This window comes from Ambystoma mexicanum, chromosome 1q, assembly GCF_040938575.1.
Source record: "Ambystoma mexicanum isolate Mex_15411 chromosome 1q, UKY_AmexF1_1, whole genome shotgun sequence".
Lineage (NCBI taxonomy): Eukaryota > Metazoa > Chordata > Amphibia > Caudata > Ambystomatidae > Ambystoma > Ambystoma mexicanum.
The window spans coordinates 1,521,588,193-1,521,606,461 of record NC_090922.1 but is presented as its reverse complement, the minus strand read 5'-3'; the positions used below and the strand labels follow the sequence as shown (position 1 = coordinate 1,521,606,461).

The 18,269-nt window shown below is 48.6% G+C and overlaps 1 protein-coding gene across 2 annotated transcripts in view; it reads right to left on the bottom strand.

Moving 5' to 3' along the window:
• The window catches only part of HYI (hydroxypyruvate isomerase (putative)), a 256,693-nt gene that overhangs the window by 171,914 nt on the left and 66,510 nt on the right, over positions 1-18,269 (bottom strand). For both annotated transcript variants that reach the window (XM_069642424.1, XM_069642425.1), the window contains exon 3: positions 10,183-10,297. In XM_069642424.1, the coding sequence (XP_069498525.1) occupies positions 10,183-10,297 (115 nt within the window). The remainder of the gene's footprint in view (positions 1-10,182; positions 10,298-18,269) is intronic.

The window sequence follows — 18,269 nt, the reverse complement described above, 5'->3', positions numbered from 1 at the left end:
GGACCCTTCAAGCATTTGCATATAGACAATGTAGATATGCTCCAAATTTGTTAACGGCTACAGATATATGCTAGTAGTTGTATGTCCCTTTTCCCGATGTATTGTAGTAGGCCCATGCATACATCCTGATGCTTCTGTGTTTCTGTGAAGTTCCTTGTACGTGAGGTCTTCCCAAGGTCAAGAGTGTGCGAAGTAGTCAGGCCTGACAATGGACCTCATTTTGTAAATTAAGTGTTTGAGGACATCACAATTCTGTTCGGCATAAACTATAATGCTCTTCCACTTCTCACCCACATGAAAACAGTACTGGCGAACGGCCTCCTCAAGGAGCGCATTGTGAACCTGAAAACAGAATGGCTCCATTGCCTACCATTAGCCCTATTTGCATTACGTAATGAGTCTGGCTCAGACCATCACCTGACTCCACATGAATTGGTGACGGGATATCGTTTTCATGTACCCTTTGCTCCTCACACTCGAGCGCAAACTGATGCAGTGTTTCAAATGTATTGGGAATTGAAATGCATGATTATGAGACTGCTATGATGGAAAATGTTAACATTATATCGCAACAGCTGTCAGTGCGGCATGGGATGTCGAAGAAGATTAAGACAACAAACAAATTGATACTACAACAGTTATGAAACCTCTAGCTGTATGCCCAGAAACATCACACCCCGCTGATACAAGCTGTGGCTTGACGGCCCTTTGGTAGTGGAAGAAGTGACACAAACAGCTGTGAAAGTGCGAGGAAGACCGGCGTGGCCGCACCTTAGTGATGGTAAACCCTACAAAGAAGGGTCCTCTCCTGCCACACCCTGAATCTGAAGATGAGAAAGAGATGAGACGAGTGCAGACAAGGTCAATGACAAGAATATATCTGCAACCAGAGCTATAAAGATACAGTATTCATTTTGTGTTTACATATGTACCCATACAGCAACAGAGTAGGCGTAGTGGACACTTTCTCATTTATACCTGCATGAAACAAGGAAAAGCACTTTACCAGTACAAAAAACAAAACAAAAAAAACATACACACCAAATGCTTCCTAACAATTATATTGTGTATGGCTATTATTGAGTGATACTTATCCTGCTCTCGGAGTGCAAAATATAAGCCTTGCTGTATTGTTGGTAAATTTAAAAACCGATTTTATTTTTGAAAGAATTTATCTTGCTGCGTTAACTCACATTTTGCTGTGGCATTTTGAAGAAGCAGAAAGGAGCTTTATAGGGGGGTGAAGAGAAAGGAGACTTTATTTCTGTTAGATATTCGCTTTTGCTCCCAGAAGGAATAATACTCCTAGCAATTTACAGAAAGTAGATATACTTGCAATAATGCTCATAGCAACTTCTTCACGTTTTGCAGTGTCTATTTTATTATACTTATGGCTTTGAGAGAGCTGGCCCTATATCATAGAGCCAAACCAGTATAAGGAAATATATCCTCAATCACCAATACAAATAAAGCAGCAATACATGAATTTCCTGTGGGACGTACACAAGTGAAAAGATTAAAAGAGAAGCCAGATGATTGTGGGTACATGAACAAATGTACAGCGGATTCTGTTCATGTTGCCAATAATTTATGAACAAAGTAGGCAGGGAGATGTCTAAAGAGAGCTGTTATGTGTGTTCCCTTGTCCCCTACGCAATGAGCGCTTCCAGAACTTTTAAAGGCACAGAAGTACACACATAGCACTCTGCACATCTAGGGTACAATTTGAAGGAACATGGGCCACTTTACGATGGATGTCAACAAACATGTGCCCCTATGAGGATAGCTATATAAAAACAAAGACTATGATGAATGACCCAAAGATGACCAATAATATAGTACAGTTTATATTGGACGGCCCAAATAAAGGAGATGCTAAAGTAGCAGTACAAAAATGGTTACAATGCCCAGAGGTTCTAACGGAAGGGACACTTGGGGTGCCAGGATGCTGGGAGAGGCCACAGGTCTATGCAGGCAGTTATTTCCTCCAGTAGGATGGGTCGAAGGAATGATGGGGTGCAAACACCCCTGTCAGTACCAGTAGAGGTGCTACAGACTGCAAATGACTTAGGTCTCAAAGAATGGACTAAACATTCTAAATTTCTCACACGGGTAGGAGACGCAGCAGGCCCCTTACCGGTAATACCCATACAAAATGCCAGATTATGTTTCAAGAATACTGGTCTGGTGAAAGTAGGAGAAAACAAAGGATGCAAACTAATTAAGGTGCCAGGTATGAAGGTGGGCACTGCAGTATTAATGGACCGCTATTGGGCCTGTGGTTCAAATGCTTATATGCAACTTTCCCTGAATTGGGGAGGTCTGCGTTCCATTGCAGCAATAGGGAGACCAACCCCAGTAGTAGCTCAAAGTGACAAACATTGGCAGCTTTCCCCGAATGGACACACACCCGAGAGGAAAAACATCGCTTACCTTACAATGTAGGAGAAGGAAAATTATTTTTTCGAATTAATCAGCAAAAGTATTCAATGAATTACCAGGTGAGCATAAACTGTTTAATGGGGCAACAGCCTTCTTCACATCCCTCTGTACTCCCGGGTTGCAGGCTAATACAAATTCAAAGTGGTTAGAAATCACCAGATGGGGGAGGTGTTGCAAACAAGTAATGCAACTGTAAAAGACTCCAATGCCATAAAAGAAGATTTGAGGGCCATCCAACTCATGACCCTCCAAAACAGGTACTTCCTCGATTTGATAATGGCCATAGATGGGGGCATGTGCGCATGAAAAAGGGGCCTTCTTGCTTCACATATATAGCATCCAACGATGAAGAGAATGGGACCCTCTCAGAGGCCATACCCTTGTTAACAGATGTTCCCACGAAAATGTTGGAGGAGGCAGAAGTAACTGAGAATGATGATGATGATTAGTTAACTGATCTGTTCTCCTGGATCCCCACCTGGCTGGCTAATGTATTGAGTTTATTGGGATGCATCCTACGGAGTCATCACTTATCCCCAGCATAAAATCTCCTCCCATGTGGCCAAGGGACGGCAGCCGCTACCCGATCCTGACCCTGGGGGTGGTTTTATGAGCGAGGATCACATGGTAGGAGATGGCTGTCGGGGAGATGTGGTGACCCCATCGGGAGAAACACAGTATTCTTCTCTTATAAATGAGGAAGACCACAGCATTCCTGAGCTCTTAATGGATAATTGTCATTTTATTAATCCCTTCCATTATAGGATCATAAAACAAAACATTATGCACATAATTCACATTTAACATCTTGTTACTCTGATGTTTTTGTTCTTGACAACACTCCTGTGGACTATAACTCCCACAACGTACTAAGACGAAGAAGAGTAGGAAGGAGTTAGTAAGGACTGAATGAAACCACAAGTGAATCACGTGGGCTAGTTGTTATGGCAGAGATCAGCTGTGCAGGACATTTATAAATGGACTGCATTATCGAGTCGGCATCGCAGAACAGAGGAGCAGAGAAGCGGAAAGCAGACCCGCGAGTGAAGGCAGACACACAGGAGGGAATCATGCAGGGGAAGGCTGAGGCTTTCAAGCTGCAGCTTGTCAGCCTTCGTTAACGATGTGGCGGCAGATCTAGGGAAGCGCATCAGGCACCAGGGAAAAGCCACACCAGAACCAGCAGCAGCAGCAACACCGTGCAGAGAGCGGTCATGCCGGAAAACGCCAGCTTCACCGGCAAGTGAATGCAAAATCGGAGGGGAAGCTGGAGCAAGGGCTGCAAAGCGGGAGATGCTTTTTCAGAGGGAGGACTTTGCCTCAGCAGGTTACCATGGGTCAGAGAACACTGGTCAATTGACCCAATGATAGTGGGAACTCCGGGGTGTACCAACAGGCACAGAAACCATTGAAAGACTATGTTGAATACTGCTTAAGTAAAGCAGAACGATTGAATTTGCACAAATCCTCATGCATGAAATGCCAAGGTGGGGGAAGTTGGAGCAAAGGTTATTACGAGCAGATGAAGTAGAATGAAGAAGTTGAAAGGCAGAATCTGTACAAGTCTCCATATCTGAGAAGCCAATATGGGGAAAGTTGGAACACACATTGCCACAAGCAAATGAGCACTGGTGAAGAAGGGATCTAAATCTACTGAAGGATACCTGGCAGGGCAGTATACTAAGGGATCTAAAAAGTCTACTGAAAGATTTCTGGCAGGGGAGTATACTAAGGGATCTGAAGAACCTACTGAAGGATTCCTGACAGGGCAGTATATTAATGATCTAAAAAAATCTACTGAAGGATTCCTGGCAGGAGAGTATACTAAGGGATCTAAAGAACCTACTGAAGGATTCCTGGCAGGGGAGTATACCAACGGATCTAAATAACCTACTGAAGGATTCCTGTCAGGGCAGTATACTAAGGGATCTAAAGAACCTACTGAAAGATTCCTGGCAGGGGAGTATACTAAGGGATCTAAAGAACCTACTGAAGGATTCCTGGCAGGGCAGTATACTAAGGGATCTAAAAAATCTACTGAAGGATTCCTGGCAGGGGAGTATATTAAGGGATCTAAAGAACCTACTGAAGGATTCCTGGCAGGGGAGTATACTAAGGGATCTAAAAAATCTACTGAAGGATTCCTGTCAGGGGAGTATACTAATGGATCTAAATAACCTATTGAAGGATTCCTGGCAGGGGAGTATACCAACGGATCTAAATAACCTACTGAAGGATTCCTGGCAGAGGAGTATACCAAGGGATCTAAATAACCTACTGAAGGATTTCTGGCAGAGGAGTATACCAAGGGATCTAAAGAACCTACTGAAGGATTCCTGGCAGAGGAGTATACTAAGGGATCTAAATAACCTACTGAAGGATTCCTGGCAGGGGAGTATACCAAGGGATCTAAAGAACCTACTGAAGGATTCCTGGCAGGGCAGTATACTAAGGGATCTAAAAAATCTACTGAAGGATTCCTGGCAGTGAGTATACTAAGGGATCTAAAGAACCTACTGAAGGATTCCTGGCAGGGGAGTATACCAAAGGATCTAAATAACCTACTGAAGGATTCCTGTCAGGGCAGTATACTAAGGGATCTAAAGAACCTACTGAAAGATTCCTGGCAGGTGAGTATACCAAGGGATCTAAAGAACCTACTGAAGGATTCCTGGCAGAGGAGTATACCAAGGGATCTAAAGAACCTACTGAAGGATTCCTGGCAGGGAAGTATACCAAGGGATCTAAAGAACCTACTGAAGGATTCCTGGCAGGGGAGTATACTAAAGGATCTAAAGAACCTACTGAAAGATTCCTAGCAGTGCAGTATGCTAAGGGATCTAAAGAACCTACTGAAGGATTGCTGGCAGGGGAGCATACCAAGGGATCTAAAGAACCTACTGAAGGATTCCTGGCAGGGGAGTATACTAAAGGATCTAAAGAACCTACTGAAAGATTCCTAGCAGTGCAGTATGCTAAGGGATCTAAAGAACCTACTGAAGGATTGCTGGCAGGGGAGCATACCAAGGGATCTAAAGAACCTACTGAAGGATTCCTGGCAGGGGAGTATACTAAAGGATCTAAAGAACCTACTGAAAGATTCCTAGCAGTGCAGTATGCTAAGGGATCTAAAGAACCTACTGAAGGATTGCTGGCAGGGCAGTATACTAAGGGATCTAAAGAACCTACTGAAGGATTCCTGGCAGGGCAGTATACTGGGAAGCTATCCTTGAGAAATTGTGATATAAAAGATACATTTGTGCCATCCTTAGAAAGATACTGCGTGGAAGAGACGCTTTTGGCATCCTTGCAGCATTTATTTATTTTACAGGTCTTAAGTGCACAAAACCCCGGGCATCAAGGCACTGTTACCCTCGAATAATGAAAGGACATAGCATACATAGACAAGAGTCAGGTCGCTTAGGTGAACAGTCAGGTTTTTAGTGCCTTTCTGGAGGTCCAGTAAAACTATTCCGCTCTTAATTGTGGTGGGAGAGCGTTCCATTGGTTGGTTGCCACCAAAGGGAAACTTGCACCTCTGCTTTTTGCCTGTTGCTATTTGGATTGGACAAGTCTGTGGGTGTAGGCCAGTCTCACAGGTCTGGAGGATTGATCTTTTGCAAATCTTTGAGACAGGTACAGTGGGGCGAAGATGGATATGCATCTGTGTGTTTTTTTAAAGATGATCCTTTTCTTGATTGGCAGCTAGTGGGCGTTTCTTCTTGCCTCTGTGATGTGCTCTCTTTTGGGATGTTAAGTGCTGCCCGGATGGCATTGTTCTGGATCACTTGGAGCTTATGGATGTTGTGTGCCGATGTGCCAGCGAAGAGGGCATTACAGTAGGCTAGCCTAGCCCGTATGATGGCTCCTGCAATGGTGAGACTTATTTGGGGCTTGGAATGGTCTGGCGTGGTTTGTGAGTCATCAAAGAAGTTGCCAGCAAGGGGTACCACGATTTCTGTGTTATTGGCATAGTTGGTGTATGAAATGCCAAATGAGTCCACAAGATCAAAGAGGGGTTAGGTGAATATGTTGTATAAGGTGGGGTTAGATGTAGGACCCTTTGAGCACTCCACAAGAGATTCGGGAGAGAGGGGCACAGACAACATCCAAGAAGACTACGATTGATCTGCCCACCAAGAAGGATTTATTTTATTTTGATTTTACTGTTCACTAATAACATGCTTAATACCAGCGAGTGGTGTCCAAGCGCACAATCAGGATTCGACCCTTGCTTCCAAGACAAACGTGTTGCCCCTGAGCTATCCTTTCTCCCCATCTCTCATTCTAAGATTTTTGATGTCCACCCGGGTGGGTTCGGCTCCATGACCTGGTGGGAAGCCTTATTTGCATAATGCTAGGATCTGATTGATTTCAAGATATTGCTGGATTGGAGTGTAGGCGACCCGGTCAAGTATTTTTAGCAAGAATGGGACCGTTGTGATGGACGATAGTTGTTTGGGATAGCCGGGTCTAATGTGGGTTTCTTTCTCAATGGGAGAACCCAGGCTTCCTTTAGGGAAGCCGGAACTTTGTTCGAGGAGAAGGAGGCGTTGATAAAGCAGGTATAAAAGGGATGAGAGCTTCAGCGCAGTCCTTTATAATAGGGGCTCGCCAAGTGTCACCTTTACATCTGGATGGCCTTAGATTTTTGAGTATGGCGGGCACTTCTGTTTCTGTGACAGGGTGGAAGTGGAAAGTGCCTGGTTTGTGGGGAGGAGGGTGAGAGGGGGTGGATGGTGCGGGGGATTTAATTGAAGATTGCTTAGAAGGTTAACCCTTATAGAAATATATATGTAGTTTATCCCCTAACCCCATAGGTTTTGTATTCCCATATCGTCATTATGAAGTGTTTTTGGTTTAAAATACGTTTTGCATGAGGAGCTTTGAGAGTCGCACGATTCATTTCTTGTATGCTGTCCCTGCTGTATGTTGTATTGTTAATAAAGTGGTGTTTTGCCTTTCACTTTGACTATTTCCGCTATTGAGTGCCCCCTTGTGACTGTTTTTTTAATATAATGGTTTTGTAGCTGTGTGGGATTTACCGGCCTCTCATTTTAACTTAAACTGGGGTTCTCCAGACCATCTTAACAAAAGTGTGTGACAGGGTTATCAAGACCAGATCAGTAAGTATCAACACTCAGTCTCAAGGTTGTATTAACTCTCCCCTGCTACTTCATAAATCAAATCCAATGGAATGTTCTGTAGCTACTGATGTATTGTCAGCTCGGTTTCTACTTTTTCAAACCTGAAGGTCCCCCAGCTTGTGTCAACTGAGCCCGATCCCACAGCTAACACCATATATGAGGAGCCAGGAATAAGACACAGACACAGAGTATTCATGGTTTAGGTTAAAGGCTTTTATTAACATAAAAGGGGGTTGGGCAATGACTCTGTCCCTGCTTTAATAGGCGTTTTCCTACCTAAAAGCAAAACTAAGGGTCTGTCAATATCAATGTCCAAAGCAAAACCGTCCCGTGTCCAAAGTACTATTATGGCCCTCAAATTCTAAAAATCCACTCTAAGGTGAAAAGGGAAAATGTCTTTGGCGTTTAATAGTGACCAAATGTCCATAAAGGAACTGCATAACTCCAACACAAAAAGTTCCAGAAGGATAGAGTTCCTTGTTCCAGAGGGTGGTTCCCTTCCCCTGTATTTCTCTTCACACCGTTTTATATTCAAGAATATAAGTTCCTTGAGTTTCTCTTGATCAACAACACAACTGGTATACAAAGCAACTTGGTTGTTAGTCTGGATCTTGTCAGGATACCTGGTGTACTCTCATGCAAGGTTTTCCACCTCTTTAATATGTTTCTCCAGCCTTTTGCTAGTCCTGATGTAGCGTCATCAGGACTTCCTTGGGTACTGTATATTATGCACTTCAATTTGATGATGCCTGGTTTGCTTTCCTGCCAGGGCGTTCTCACATGTACACATTTACAACTTGCATTTGTTTTGTATACTCTCCTGCCAGGGATTTCCTATATGAACACACTTGCAACTTGCATCTGCCTTGTATACTCTCCTGCCAGGGCTTTCCTATATGAACACACTTGCAACTTGCACCTGCCTGTTATACTCTCCTTCTAGGGTTTTTCTCATATGCCTTATTCAGTACTGCCTCTTCTTAATGTTCACTTGCTCTTTCTCTCATATACTTCATTCACACTTATTCAGTTTTGGCAGGGTTGCTAATATGCCCTGGTGGCTTCTCTTCCCTTGGGTGGTCTTATCAGCACTTGCTGGCGCAGCATACTCCTGCTTGCAGTTTGCACCCCTCTTCCCAGTTGGCTCCACAGACAGCGCGCCAGCCCCACAGTCCCTTGGTCAGCACTGAGAGAAGTAATGTTATCCAGCCAGCTTCTGCTGGTCAGCTGGTCTACCGGTTTAAATCTCCTGGCATCAGACTTGTTTCTGCAACAACTGGAGCGCAGAGTATACTCCTGACTTCCAGTGATCTTCATTACTCGGCACTTCTTCTTAGTCACAGTATTTTCATTTTTAAGACAATGGTAGTCGGTTTCTGATAACTTGTATTCAAATTCTGAAAAAGGGTTCTCAGTGATCTTAAACGCAAGTCAGTTCTTGAGGACTTGTATTCAGAGTCTTGAAATGCAAGTCAGATTTCAAGGACTTGTATATAGATCCTGTGAAAGTGTTTTCAGTACCTTTCCTAGGTGGGTGAGGGGATGTAGGACAATAAGCCATTAAGGCATGCGGAATGGGGGGGGGTGTATCCTCAGAAGAAAAATGTGGCTACCATGTCTCGTCCGATTATGCCATGACACCCTCTTGTGGGCTGCTTGTCTCCATATGATCCACCCTCATATAGCCGCCCCTACGGTCAGGTAGCAGCTGCCGTCCCCTGGACACATGGGGAGTGGTCACTTACGGGAAAGGAGTGATGACACCATCGGATTCATCACAGTACCCTTTTATTTATATTGATATCTTATGAAATTAAATTTTCCAATAATCATTGCTAATATTTTAGTCATAAATAGATGTTAGATATGATTAATTTAAAATCAGTTTTTAAGCACTTGGAGGCTTACCTTCACGGCGGTTGCCTACACCCCTCTACCTCTGGGGTACATAAGCCTGGAACTCTATCCCGGCTATCAATTGGGGAGTGACAGCTCCCAAGAGGATGCCTTTGGGACGGATGCACAGTTTGTTAGGAATCTCTTGCAGGCTGATTATCAGTGACTGTGTCAGCTCTATAATGATGCATAACCACTGTCTTCAGTCTCTTTGTGATGATAGGCACTCCACTCTCCAATGAAATCCCAAATATTTAAACTTTACCTGAGGTTGCGCTGAAGAGGTTGCGCTGAAGAGAACAGAGTTTTCTGTGCTCAACATGCAAATGAATTCTGAAATGCACCGCAAGAGATCACAGAATAATGTCCATCTCATAAAAAGGAAACGCTGCGAGATTAAACGAATACTGTGAATTGTGAGAAACCGTAGTAACCCAAGACATCCCAGAGAGACCTCATTAGATGGCCCATGGCACACCGGACACCTCAATAGCAGCCAAGACGCTGGAAGAACGACACACGACTGCAGCAAATCGCAAAAACAGAGGCACTTGGTTCTGCTAGAACCACAGGAGATGTTAGAGAGGCGACCGACTCCACTACACCAACCCAAGATCTCACTTCCAAGCCTCACCCCTTTCTCGCGATGTCAGCGCCATGCCCAAGCTTGCCACGAAACACAGGATTCTCCTATTACCTGGGATAAAACCGCAGCGGCATGATTCAGGTTCTCAACAAAGGTGGCCTCCATCTCATCTTCCACATGTGCTCTATCCAGTCCAGCAGGAACTCGACCAGCCATGATGTGAATCCTACAGAGAGGAGGAGAGGTGGTGAGGAACGCACGGTGCAAAGAACAGATGTATCCTCTGGCCATATACAAGGGCCAGGGGAGCAGGCACAGAATCCCCAACATGTAACCCTCTACAAATAAATAAGAGTGCAGCCTTATTTAACCCAAACCTGCATTTAGTGTTTTCACTGCCTCCGAGTCTTCAGTAATTAAGTGTGTGTTGAATCCAGGTATGCCGGATAATCAGCAGAGAGAGGTGGCTGGCCATGTTTGCGGGGTTCCAAGTTATTGGATTCCATTCCCGTTTTGGGTTATGTTGAGTGTGAACTAGTGAGCGGTTAAGAGTGGACACCCTTTGTCAGTGATGGGGCCTGCTTGACTAGATCCCAAGATGCTTGTAGGTTAGAGAAAGGGGGGTCTGGTTGGTGTAGCCAGCACGGGAGTGTAGTTAAGACCCGGGGTCTTGGATTCCACCAAGTATAAGTGAATGAGACTAAGAGCACTGCATAAGGCCAGAACACCTGCACACCAAAAGGTGGCTCAAATTTAAATAGGAATTGTAGTTAATCCATCCTTAAAGTTTAAACTAAGCTTAAAAGATTAAAGAAACTCGACACCTGAGGTGACTATATAACATTGCTGATGAAAGTGTACAAACGCTCAAGTAGGTCAAAATAGGATCTCAGAATTGTGGGCTGCGATGGCTCAGGGTGCCCTGGAGTAAGATCTCAGATATGTGGGCTGCGATGGTTCAGGGTGCCCTGGAGTAAGATGTCAGATATGTGGGCTGCGATGGTTCAAGGTGCCCTGCAGTAAGATCTCAGATATGTGGGCTGCGATGGTTCAGGGTGCCCTGGAGAAAGATCTCAGATATGTGGGCTGCGAAGGTTCAGGGTGCCCTGGAGTAAGATCTCATATGTGGGCTGCGATGGTTCAGGGTGCCCTGGAGTAAGATGTCAGATATGTGGGCTGTGATGGTTCAGGGTGCCCTGGAGTAAGATCTCAGATATGTGGGCTGCGATGGTTCAGGGTGCCCTGGAGTAAGATCTCAGATATGTGGGCTGCGATGGTTCAGGGTGCCCTGGAGTAAGATGTCAGATATGTGGGCTGCGATGGTTCAGGGTGCCCTGGAGTAAGATGTCAGATATGTGGGCTGTGATGATTCAGGGTGCCCTGGAGAAAGATCTCAGATATGTGGGCTGTGATGGTTCAGGGTGCCCTGGAGTAAGATCTCAGATATGTGGGCTGCGATGGTTCAGGGTGCCCTGGAGTAAGATCTCAGATATGTGGGCTGCGATGGTTCAGGGTGCCCTGGAGTAAGATCTTAGATATGTGGGCTGCGATGGTTCAGGGTGCCCTGAAGTAAGATCTCAGATATGTGGGCTGCGATGGCTCAGGGTGCCCTGGAGTAAGATCTCAGATATGTGGGCTGCGATGGTTCAGGGTGCCCTGGAGTAAGATCTCAGATATGTGGGCTGCGATGGTTCAGGGTGCCCTGGAGTAAGATCTCAGATATGTGGGCTGCGATGGTTCAGGGTGCCCTGGAGTAAGATCTCAGATATGTGGGCTGCAATGGTTCAGGGTGCCCTGGAGTAAGATGTCAGATATGTGGGCTGTGATGGTTCAGGGTGCCCTGGAGTAAGATGTCAGATATGTGGGCTGTGATGATTCAGGGTGCCCTGGAGAAAGATCTCAGATATGTGGGCTGTGATGGTTCAGGGTGCACTGGAGTAAGATCTCAGATATGTGGGCTGTGTTATGTGGGCTGTGATGGTTCAGGGTGCCCTGGAGTAAGATCTCAGATATGTGGGCTGCGATGGTTCAGGGTGCCCTGGAGTAAGATGTCAGATATCTGGGCTGTGATGGTTCAGGGTGCCCTGGAGTAAGATGTCAGATATGTGGGCTGTGATGGTTCAGGGAGCCCTGGAGAAAGATCTCAGATATGTGGGCTGTGATGGTTCAGGGTGCCCTGGAGTAAGATCTCAGATATGTGGGCTGTGATATGTGGGCTGTGATGGTTCAGGGTGCCCTGGAGTAAGATCTCAGATATGTGGGCTGTGATGGTTCAGGGTGCCCTGGAGTAAGATGTCAGATATGTGGGCTGTGATGGTTCAGGGTGCCCTGGAGTAAGATGTCAGATATGTGGGCTGTGATGGTTCAGGGTGCCCTGGAGTAAGATCTCAGATATGTGGGCTGCGATGGTTCAGGGTGCCCTGGAGCAAGATCTCAGATATGTGGGCTGCGATGGTTCAGGGTGCCCTGGAGCAAGATCTCAGATATGTGGGCTGCGATGGTTCAGGGTGCCCTGAAGTAAGATCTCAGATATGTGGGCTGCGATGGTTCAGGGTGCCCTGGAGTAAGATCTCAGATATGTGGGCTGCGATGGTTCAGGGTGCCCTGGAGTAAGATGTCAGATATGTGGGCTGCGATGGTTCAGGGTGCCCTGGAGTAAGATGTCAGATGTGTGGGCTGCGATGGTTCAGGGTGCCCTGGAGTAAGATGTCAGATATGTGGGCTGCGATGGTTCAGGGTGCCCTGGAGTAAGATCTCAGATATGTGGGCTGCGATGGTTCAGGGTGCCCTGGAGTAAGATGTCAGATATGTGGGCTGCGATGGTCCAGGGTCAGGGTGCCCTGGAGTAAGATGTCAGATATGTGGGCTGCGATGGTTCAGGGTGCCCTGGAGTAAGTTCTAAGATCTCAGATATGTGGGCTGCGATGGTTCATGGTGCCCTGGAGTAAGTTCTCAGATATGTGGGCTGTGATCGCTCAGGACGCCGGTGGCCAGGGATGGCTGATGGTACTCTGGTCATTACGATTACACAGCAGAGGCGTGTGATGGCTAAGGAGGTCCTTGATATTAAGATCTTCGATCTGCAGCGTGTAATGGTACAAGGCGCTCTAGAGGTAGATCTGTGAGGACTACCAGAACCCTGGATGCACGACTCTTGTCTGCAATGGCTCATGGTGCCCAAGACATAGTTATGTGGGCTGTACTGACTCAGCATGCACTGGACATATGACCATTGTCTCTGATGGCCCATGACGCCCTGGACATAGGTCTGTGGGAGTCGATGGCTCATGATGCCCTGGACATAGGTCTGTGGGAGTCGATGGCTCGTGATGACCTGGACATAGGTCTGTGGGAGTCGATGGCTCGTGATGCCCTTGACATAGGTCGGTGGGAGTCGATGGCTCGTGATGCCCTGGACATGGGTCTGTGGGAGTCGATGGCTCATGATGCCCTGGACATAGGTCTGTGGGAGTCGATGGCTCTTGATGCCCTGGACATAGGTCTGTGGGAGTAGATGACTCGTGATGCCCTGGACATGGGTCTGTGGGAGTCGATGGCTCATGATGCCCTGGACATAGGTCTGTGGGAGTAGATGACTCGTGATGCCCTGGACATGGGTCTGTGGGAGTCGATGGCTCATGATGCCCTGGACATAGGTCTGTGGGAGTCGATGGCTCATGATGCCCTGGACATAGGTCTGTGGGAGTCGATGACTCATGATGCCCTGGACATAGGTCTGTGGGAGTCGATGGCTCATGATGCCCTGGACATGGGTCTGTGGGAGTCGATGGCTCATGATGCCCTGGACATAGGTCTGTGGGAGTCGATGACTCATGATGCCCTGGACATAGGTCTGAGGGAGTCGATGGCTCATGATGCCCTGGACATAGGTCTGAGGGAGTCGATGGCTCATGATGCCCTTGACATAGGTCTGTGGGAGTCGATGGCTCATGATGCCCTGGACATAGGTCTGAGGGAGTCGATGGCTCATGATGCCCTGGACATGGGTCTGTGGGAGTCGATGGCTCATGATGCCCTGGACATAGGTCTGAGGGAGTCGATGGCTCATGATGCCCTGGACATGGGTCTGTGGGAGTCGATGGCTCATGATGCCCTGGACATAGGTCTGAGGGAGTCGATGGCTCATGATGCCCTGGACATGGGTCTGTGGGAGTCGATGACTCATGATGCCCTGGACATGGGTCTGTGGGAGTCGATGACTCATGATGCCCTGGACATGGGTCTGTGGGAGTCGATGGCTCATGATGCCCTGGACATGGGTCTGTGGGAGTCGAGACCTCATGATGCCCTGGACATGGGTCTGTGGGAGTCGATGACTCATGATGCCCTGGACATGGGTCTGTGGGAGTCGATGGCTCATGATGCCCTGGACATGGGTCTGTGGGAGTCGATGGCTCATGATGCTCTGGCCATAGGTCTGAGGGAGTCGATGGCTCATGATGCTCTGGCCATAGGTCTGAGGGAGTCGATGGCTCATGATGCTCTGGCCATAGGTCTGAGGGAGTCGATGGCTCATGATGCTCTGGCCATAGGTCTGAGGGAGTCGATGGCTCATGATGCTCTGGCCATAGGTCTGAGGGAGTCGATTACTCATGATGCCCTGGACATAGGTCTGTGGGAGTCGATGGCTCATGATGCTCTGGCCATAGGTCTGAGGGAGTCGATGGCTCATGATGCCCTGGACATGGGTCTGTGGGAGTCGATGACTCATGATGCCCTGGACATGGGTCTGTGGGAGTTGACGGCTCATGATGACCTGGACATGGGTCTGTGGGAGTCGATGGCTCATGATGCCCTGGACATGGGCCTGTGGGAGTCGATGGCTCATGATGCTCTGGCCATAGGTCTGAGGGAGTCGATGGCTCATGATGCTCTGGCCATAGGTCTGAGGGAGTCGATTACTCATGATGCCCTGGACATAGGTCTGTGGGAGTCGATGGCTCATGATGCCCTGGACATAGGTCTGAGGGAGTCGATGGCTCATGATGCCCTTGACATAGGTATGAGGGAGTCGATGACTCGTGATGACCTGGACATAGGTCTGTGGGAGTCGATGGCTCATGATGCCCTGGACATGGGTCTGTGGGAGTCGATGGCTCATGATGCCTGGACATGGGTCTGTGGGAGTCCATGGCTCGTGATGCCCTGGACATGGGTCTGTGGGAGTCGATGGCTCATGATGCCCTGGACATAGGTCTGTGGGAGTCGATGACTCGTGATGCCCTGGACATGGGTCTGTGGGAGTCGATGGCTCATGATGCCCTGGACATGGGTCTGTGGGAGTCGATGGCTCATGATGCCCTGGACATGGGTCTGTGGGAGTCGTTGGCTCATGATGCCCTGGACATGGGTCTGTGGGAGTCGATGGCTCATGATGCCCTGGACATGGGTCTGTGGGAGTCGATGGCTCATGATGCCCTGGACATGGGTCTGTGGGAGTCGATGGCTCATGATGCCCTGGACATGGGTCTGTGGGAGTCGATGGCTCATGATGCCCTGGACATAGGTCTGTGGGAGTCGATGACTCATGATGCCCTGGACATAGGTCTGTGGGAGTCGATGGCTCATGATGCCCTTGACATAGGTCTGTGGGAGTCGATGGCTCATGATGCCCTGGACATAGGTCTGAGGGAGTCGATGGCTCATGATGCCCTGGACATGGGTCTGTGGGAGTCGATGGCTCATGATGCCCTGGACATAGGTCTGAGGGAGTTGATGGCTCATGATGCCCTGGACATGGGTCTGTGGGAGTCGATGACTCATGATGCCCTGGACATGGGTCTGTGGGAGTCGATGGCTCATGATGCCCTGGACATGGGTCTGTGGGAGTCGAGACCTCATGATGCCCTGGACATGGGTCTGTGGGAGTCGATGACTCATGATGCCCTGGACATGGGTCTGTGGGAGTCGATGGCTCATGATGCCCTGGACATGGGTCTGTGGGAGTCGATGGCTCATGATGCTCTGGCCATAGGTCTGAGGGAGTCGATGGCTCATGATGCCCTGGCCATAGGTCTGAGGGAGTCGATGGCTCATGATGCTCTGGCCATAGGTCTGAGGCAGTCGATTACTCATGATGCCCTGGACATAGGTCTGTGGGAGTCGATGGCTCATGATGCTCTGGCCATAGGTCTGAGGGAGTCGATGGCTCATGATGCCCTGGACATGGGTCTGTGGGAGTCGATGACTCATGATGCCCTGGACATGGGTCTGTGGGAGTTGACGGCTCATGATGACCTGGACATGGGTCTGTGGGAGTTGATGGCTCATGATGCCCTGGACATGGGTCTGTGGGAGTCGATGGCTCATGATGCTCTGGCCATAGGTCTGAGGGAGTCGATGGCTCATGATGCTCTGGCCATAGGTCTGAGGGAGTCGATTACTCATGATGCCCTGGACATAGGTCTGTGGGAGTTGATGGCTCATGATGCTCTGGCCATAGGTCTGAGGGAGTCGATGGCTCATGATGCCCTTGACATAGGTATGAGGGAGTCGATGACTCGTGATGCCCTGGACATAGGTCTGTGGGAGTCGATGGCTCGTGATGACCTGGACATAGGTCTGTGGGAGTCGATGGCTCATGATGCCCTTGACATAGGTCTGTGGGAGTCGATGACTCATGATGCCCTGGACCTAGGTCTGTGGGAGTCGATGACTCATGATGCCTGGACATGGGTCTGTGGGAGTCGATGGCTCATGATGCCCTTGACATAGGTCTGTGGGAGTCGATAACTCATGATGCCCTGGACATGGGTCTGTGGGAGTCGATGGCTCATGATGCTCTGGCCATAGGTCTGAGGGAGTCGATGGCTCATGATGCCCTTGACATAGGTCTGTGGGAGTCGATGACTCATGATGCCCTGGACCTAGGTCTGAGGGAGTCGATGGCTCATGATGCCTGGACATGGGTCTGTGGGAGTCAATGGCTCATGATGCTCTGGCCATAGGTCTGAGGGAGTCGATGGCTCATGATGCCTGGACATGGGTCTGTGGGAGCCGATGGCTCATGATGCTCTGGCCATAGGTCTGAGGGAGTCGATGGCTCATGATGCCCTGGACATGGGTCTGTGGGAGTCGATGACTCATGATGCCCTGGACCTAGGTCTGAGGGAGTCGATGGCTCATGATGCCTGGACATGGGTCTGTGGGAGTCGATGGCTCATGATGCTCTGGCCATAGGTCTGAGGGAGTAGATGGCTCATGATGCCTGGACATGGGTCTGTGGGAGTCGATGACTCATGATGCCCTGGACATAGGTCTGAGGGAGTTGATGGCTCATGATGCCTGGACATGGGTCTGTGGGAGTCGATGGCTCATGATGCTCTGGCCATAGGTCTGAGGGAGTCGATGGCTCATGATGCCCTTGACATAGGTCTGTGGGAGTCGATGTCTCATGGTGCCCTGGACCTAGGTCTGTGGGAGTCGATGACTCATGATGCCTGGACATGGGTCTGTGGGAGTCGATGGCTCATGATGCCCTTGACATAGGTCTGTGGGAGTCGATGGCTCATGATGCTCTGGCCATAGGTCTGAGGGAGTCGATGGCTCATGATGCCCTGGACATGGGTCTGTGGGAGTCGATGGCTCATGATGCCTGGACATGGGTCTGTGGGAGTCGATGGCTCATGATGCCCTGGACCTAGGTCTGAGGGTGTCGATGGCTCATGATGCCCTGGACCTAGGTCTGAGGGAGTCGATGGCTCATGATGCCCTGGACCTAGGTCTGAGGGAGTCGATGGCTCATGATTCCTGGACATGTGTCTGTGGGAGTCGATGGCTTATGATGCTCTGGCCATAGGTCTGAGGCAGTCGATGGCTCATGATGCCCCAGGTATAGACCTGTGGGCTGTGCTTAATCTGTAGCCCTGGACCTAGGTGTATGGGCTGTGCTTGTTGGGCGAGCCCTTAACATTGCTCTGTTGTCAGTGATGGATCATGATGCCACAGACATGGGTACGTTGGCTGCGATAACTCAGGATCCACTGGGAATTAATCTCTTAAATCTTATGGACTGCGATAGCTTATGATGCCCAGGAAATATATCTGCGGGCTGTGATGGCCCAGAGTGTCCTCTGTGGGCTGTGATGGGCAATGATGCCCTGGAAATAGACATGCGAGTTCTTTGGGAACCGTGTATTAATATATGAAATGTGTCGGCTATGATGGCACGGGATGAC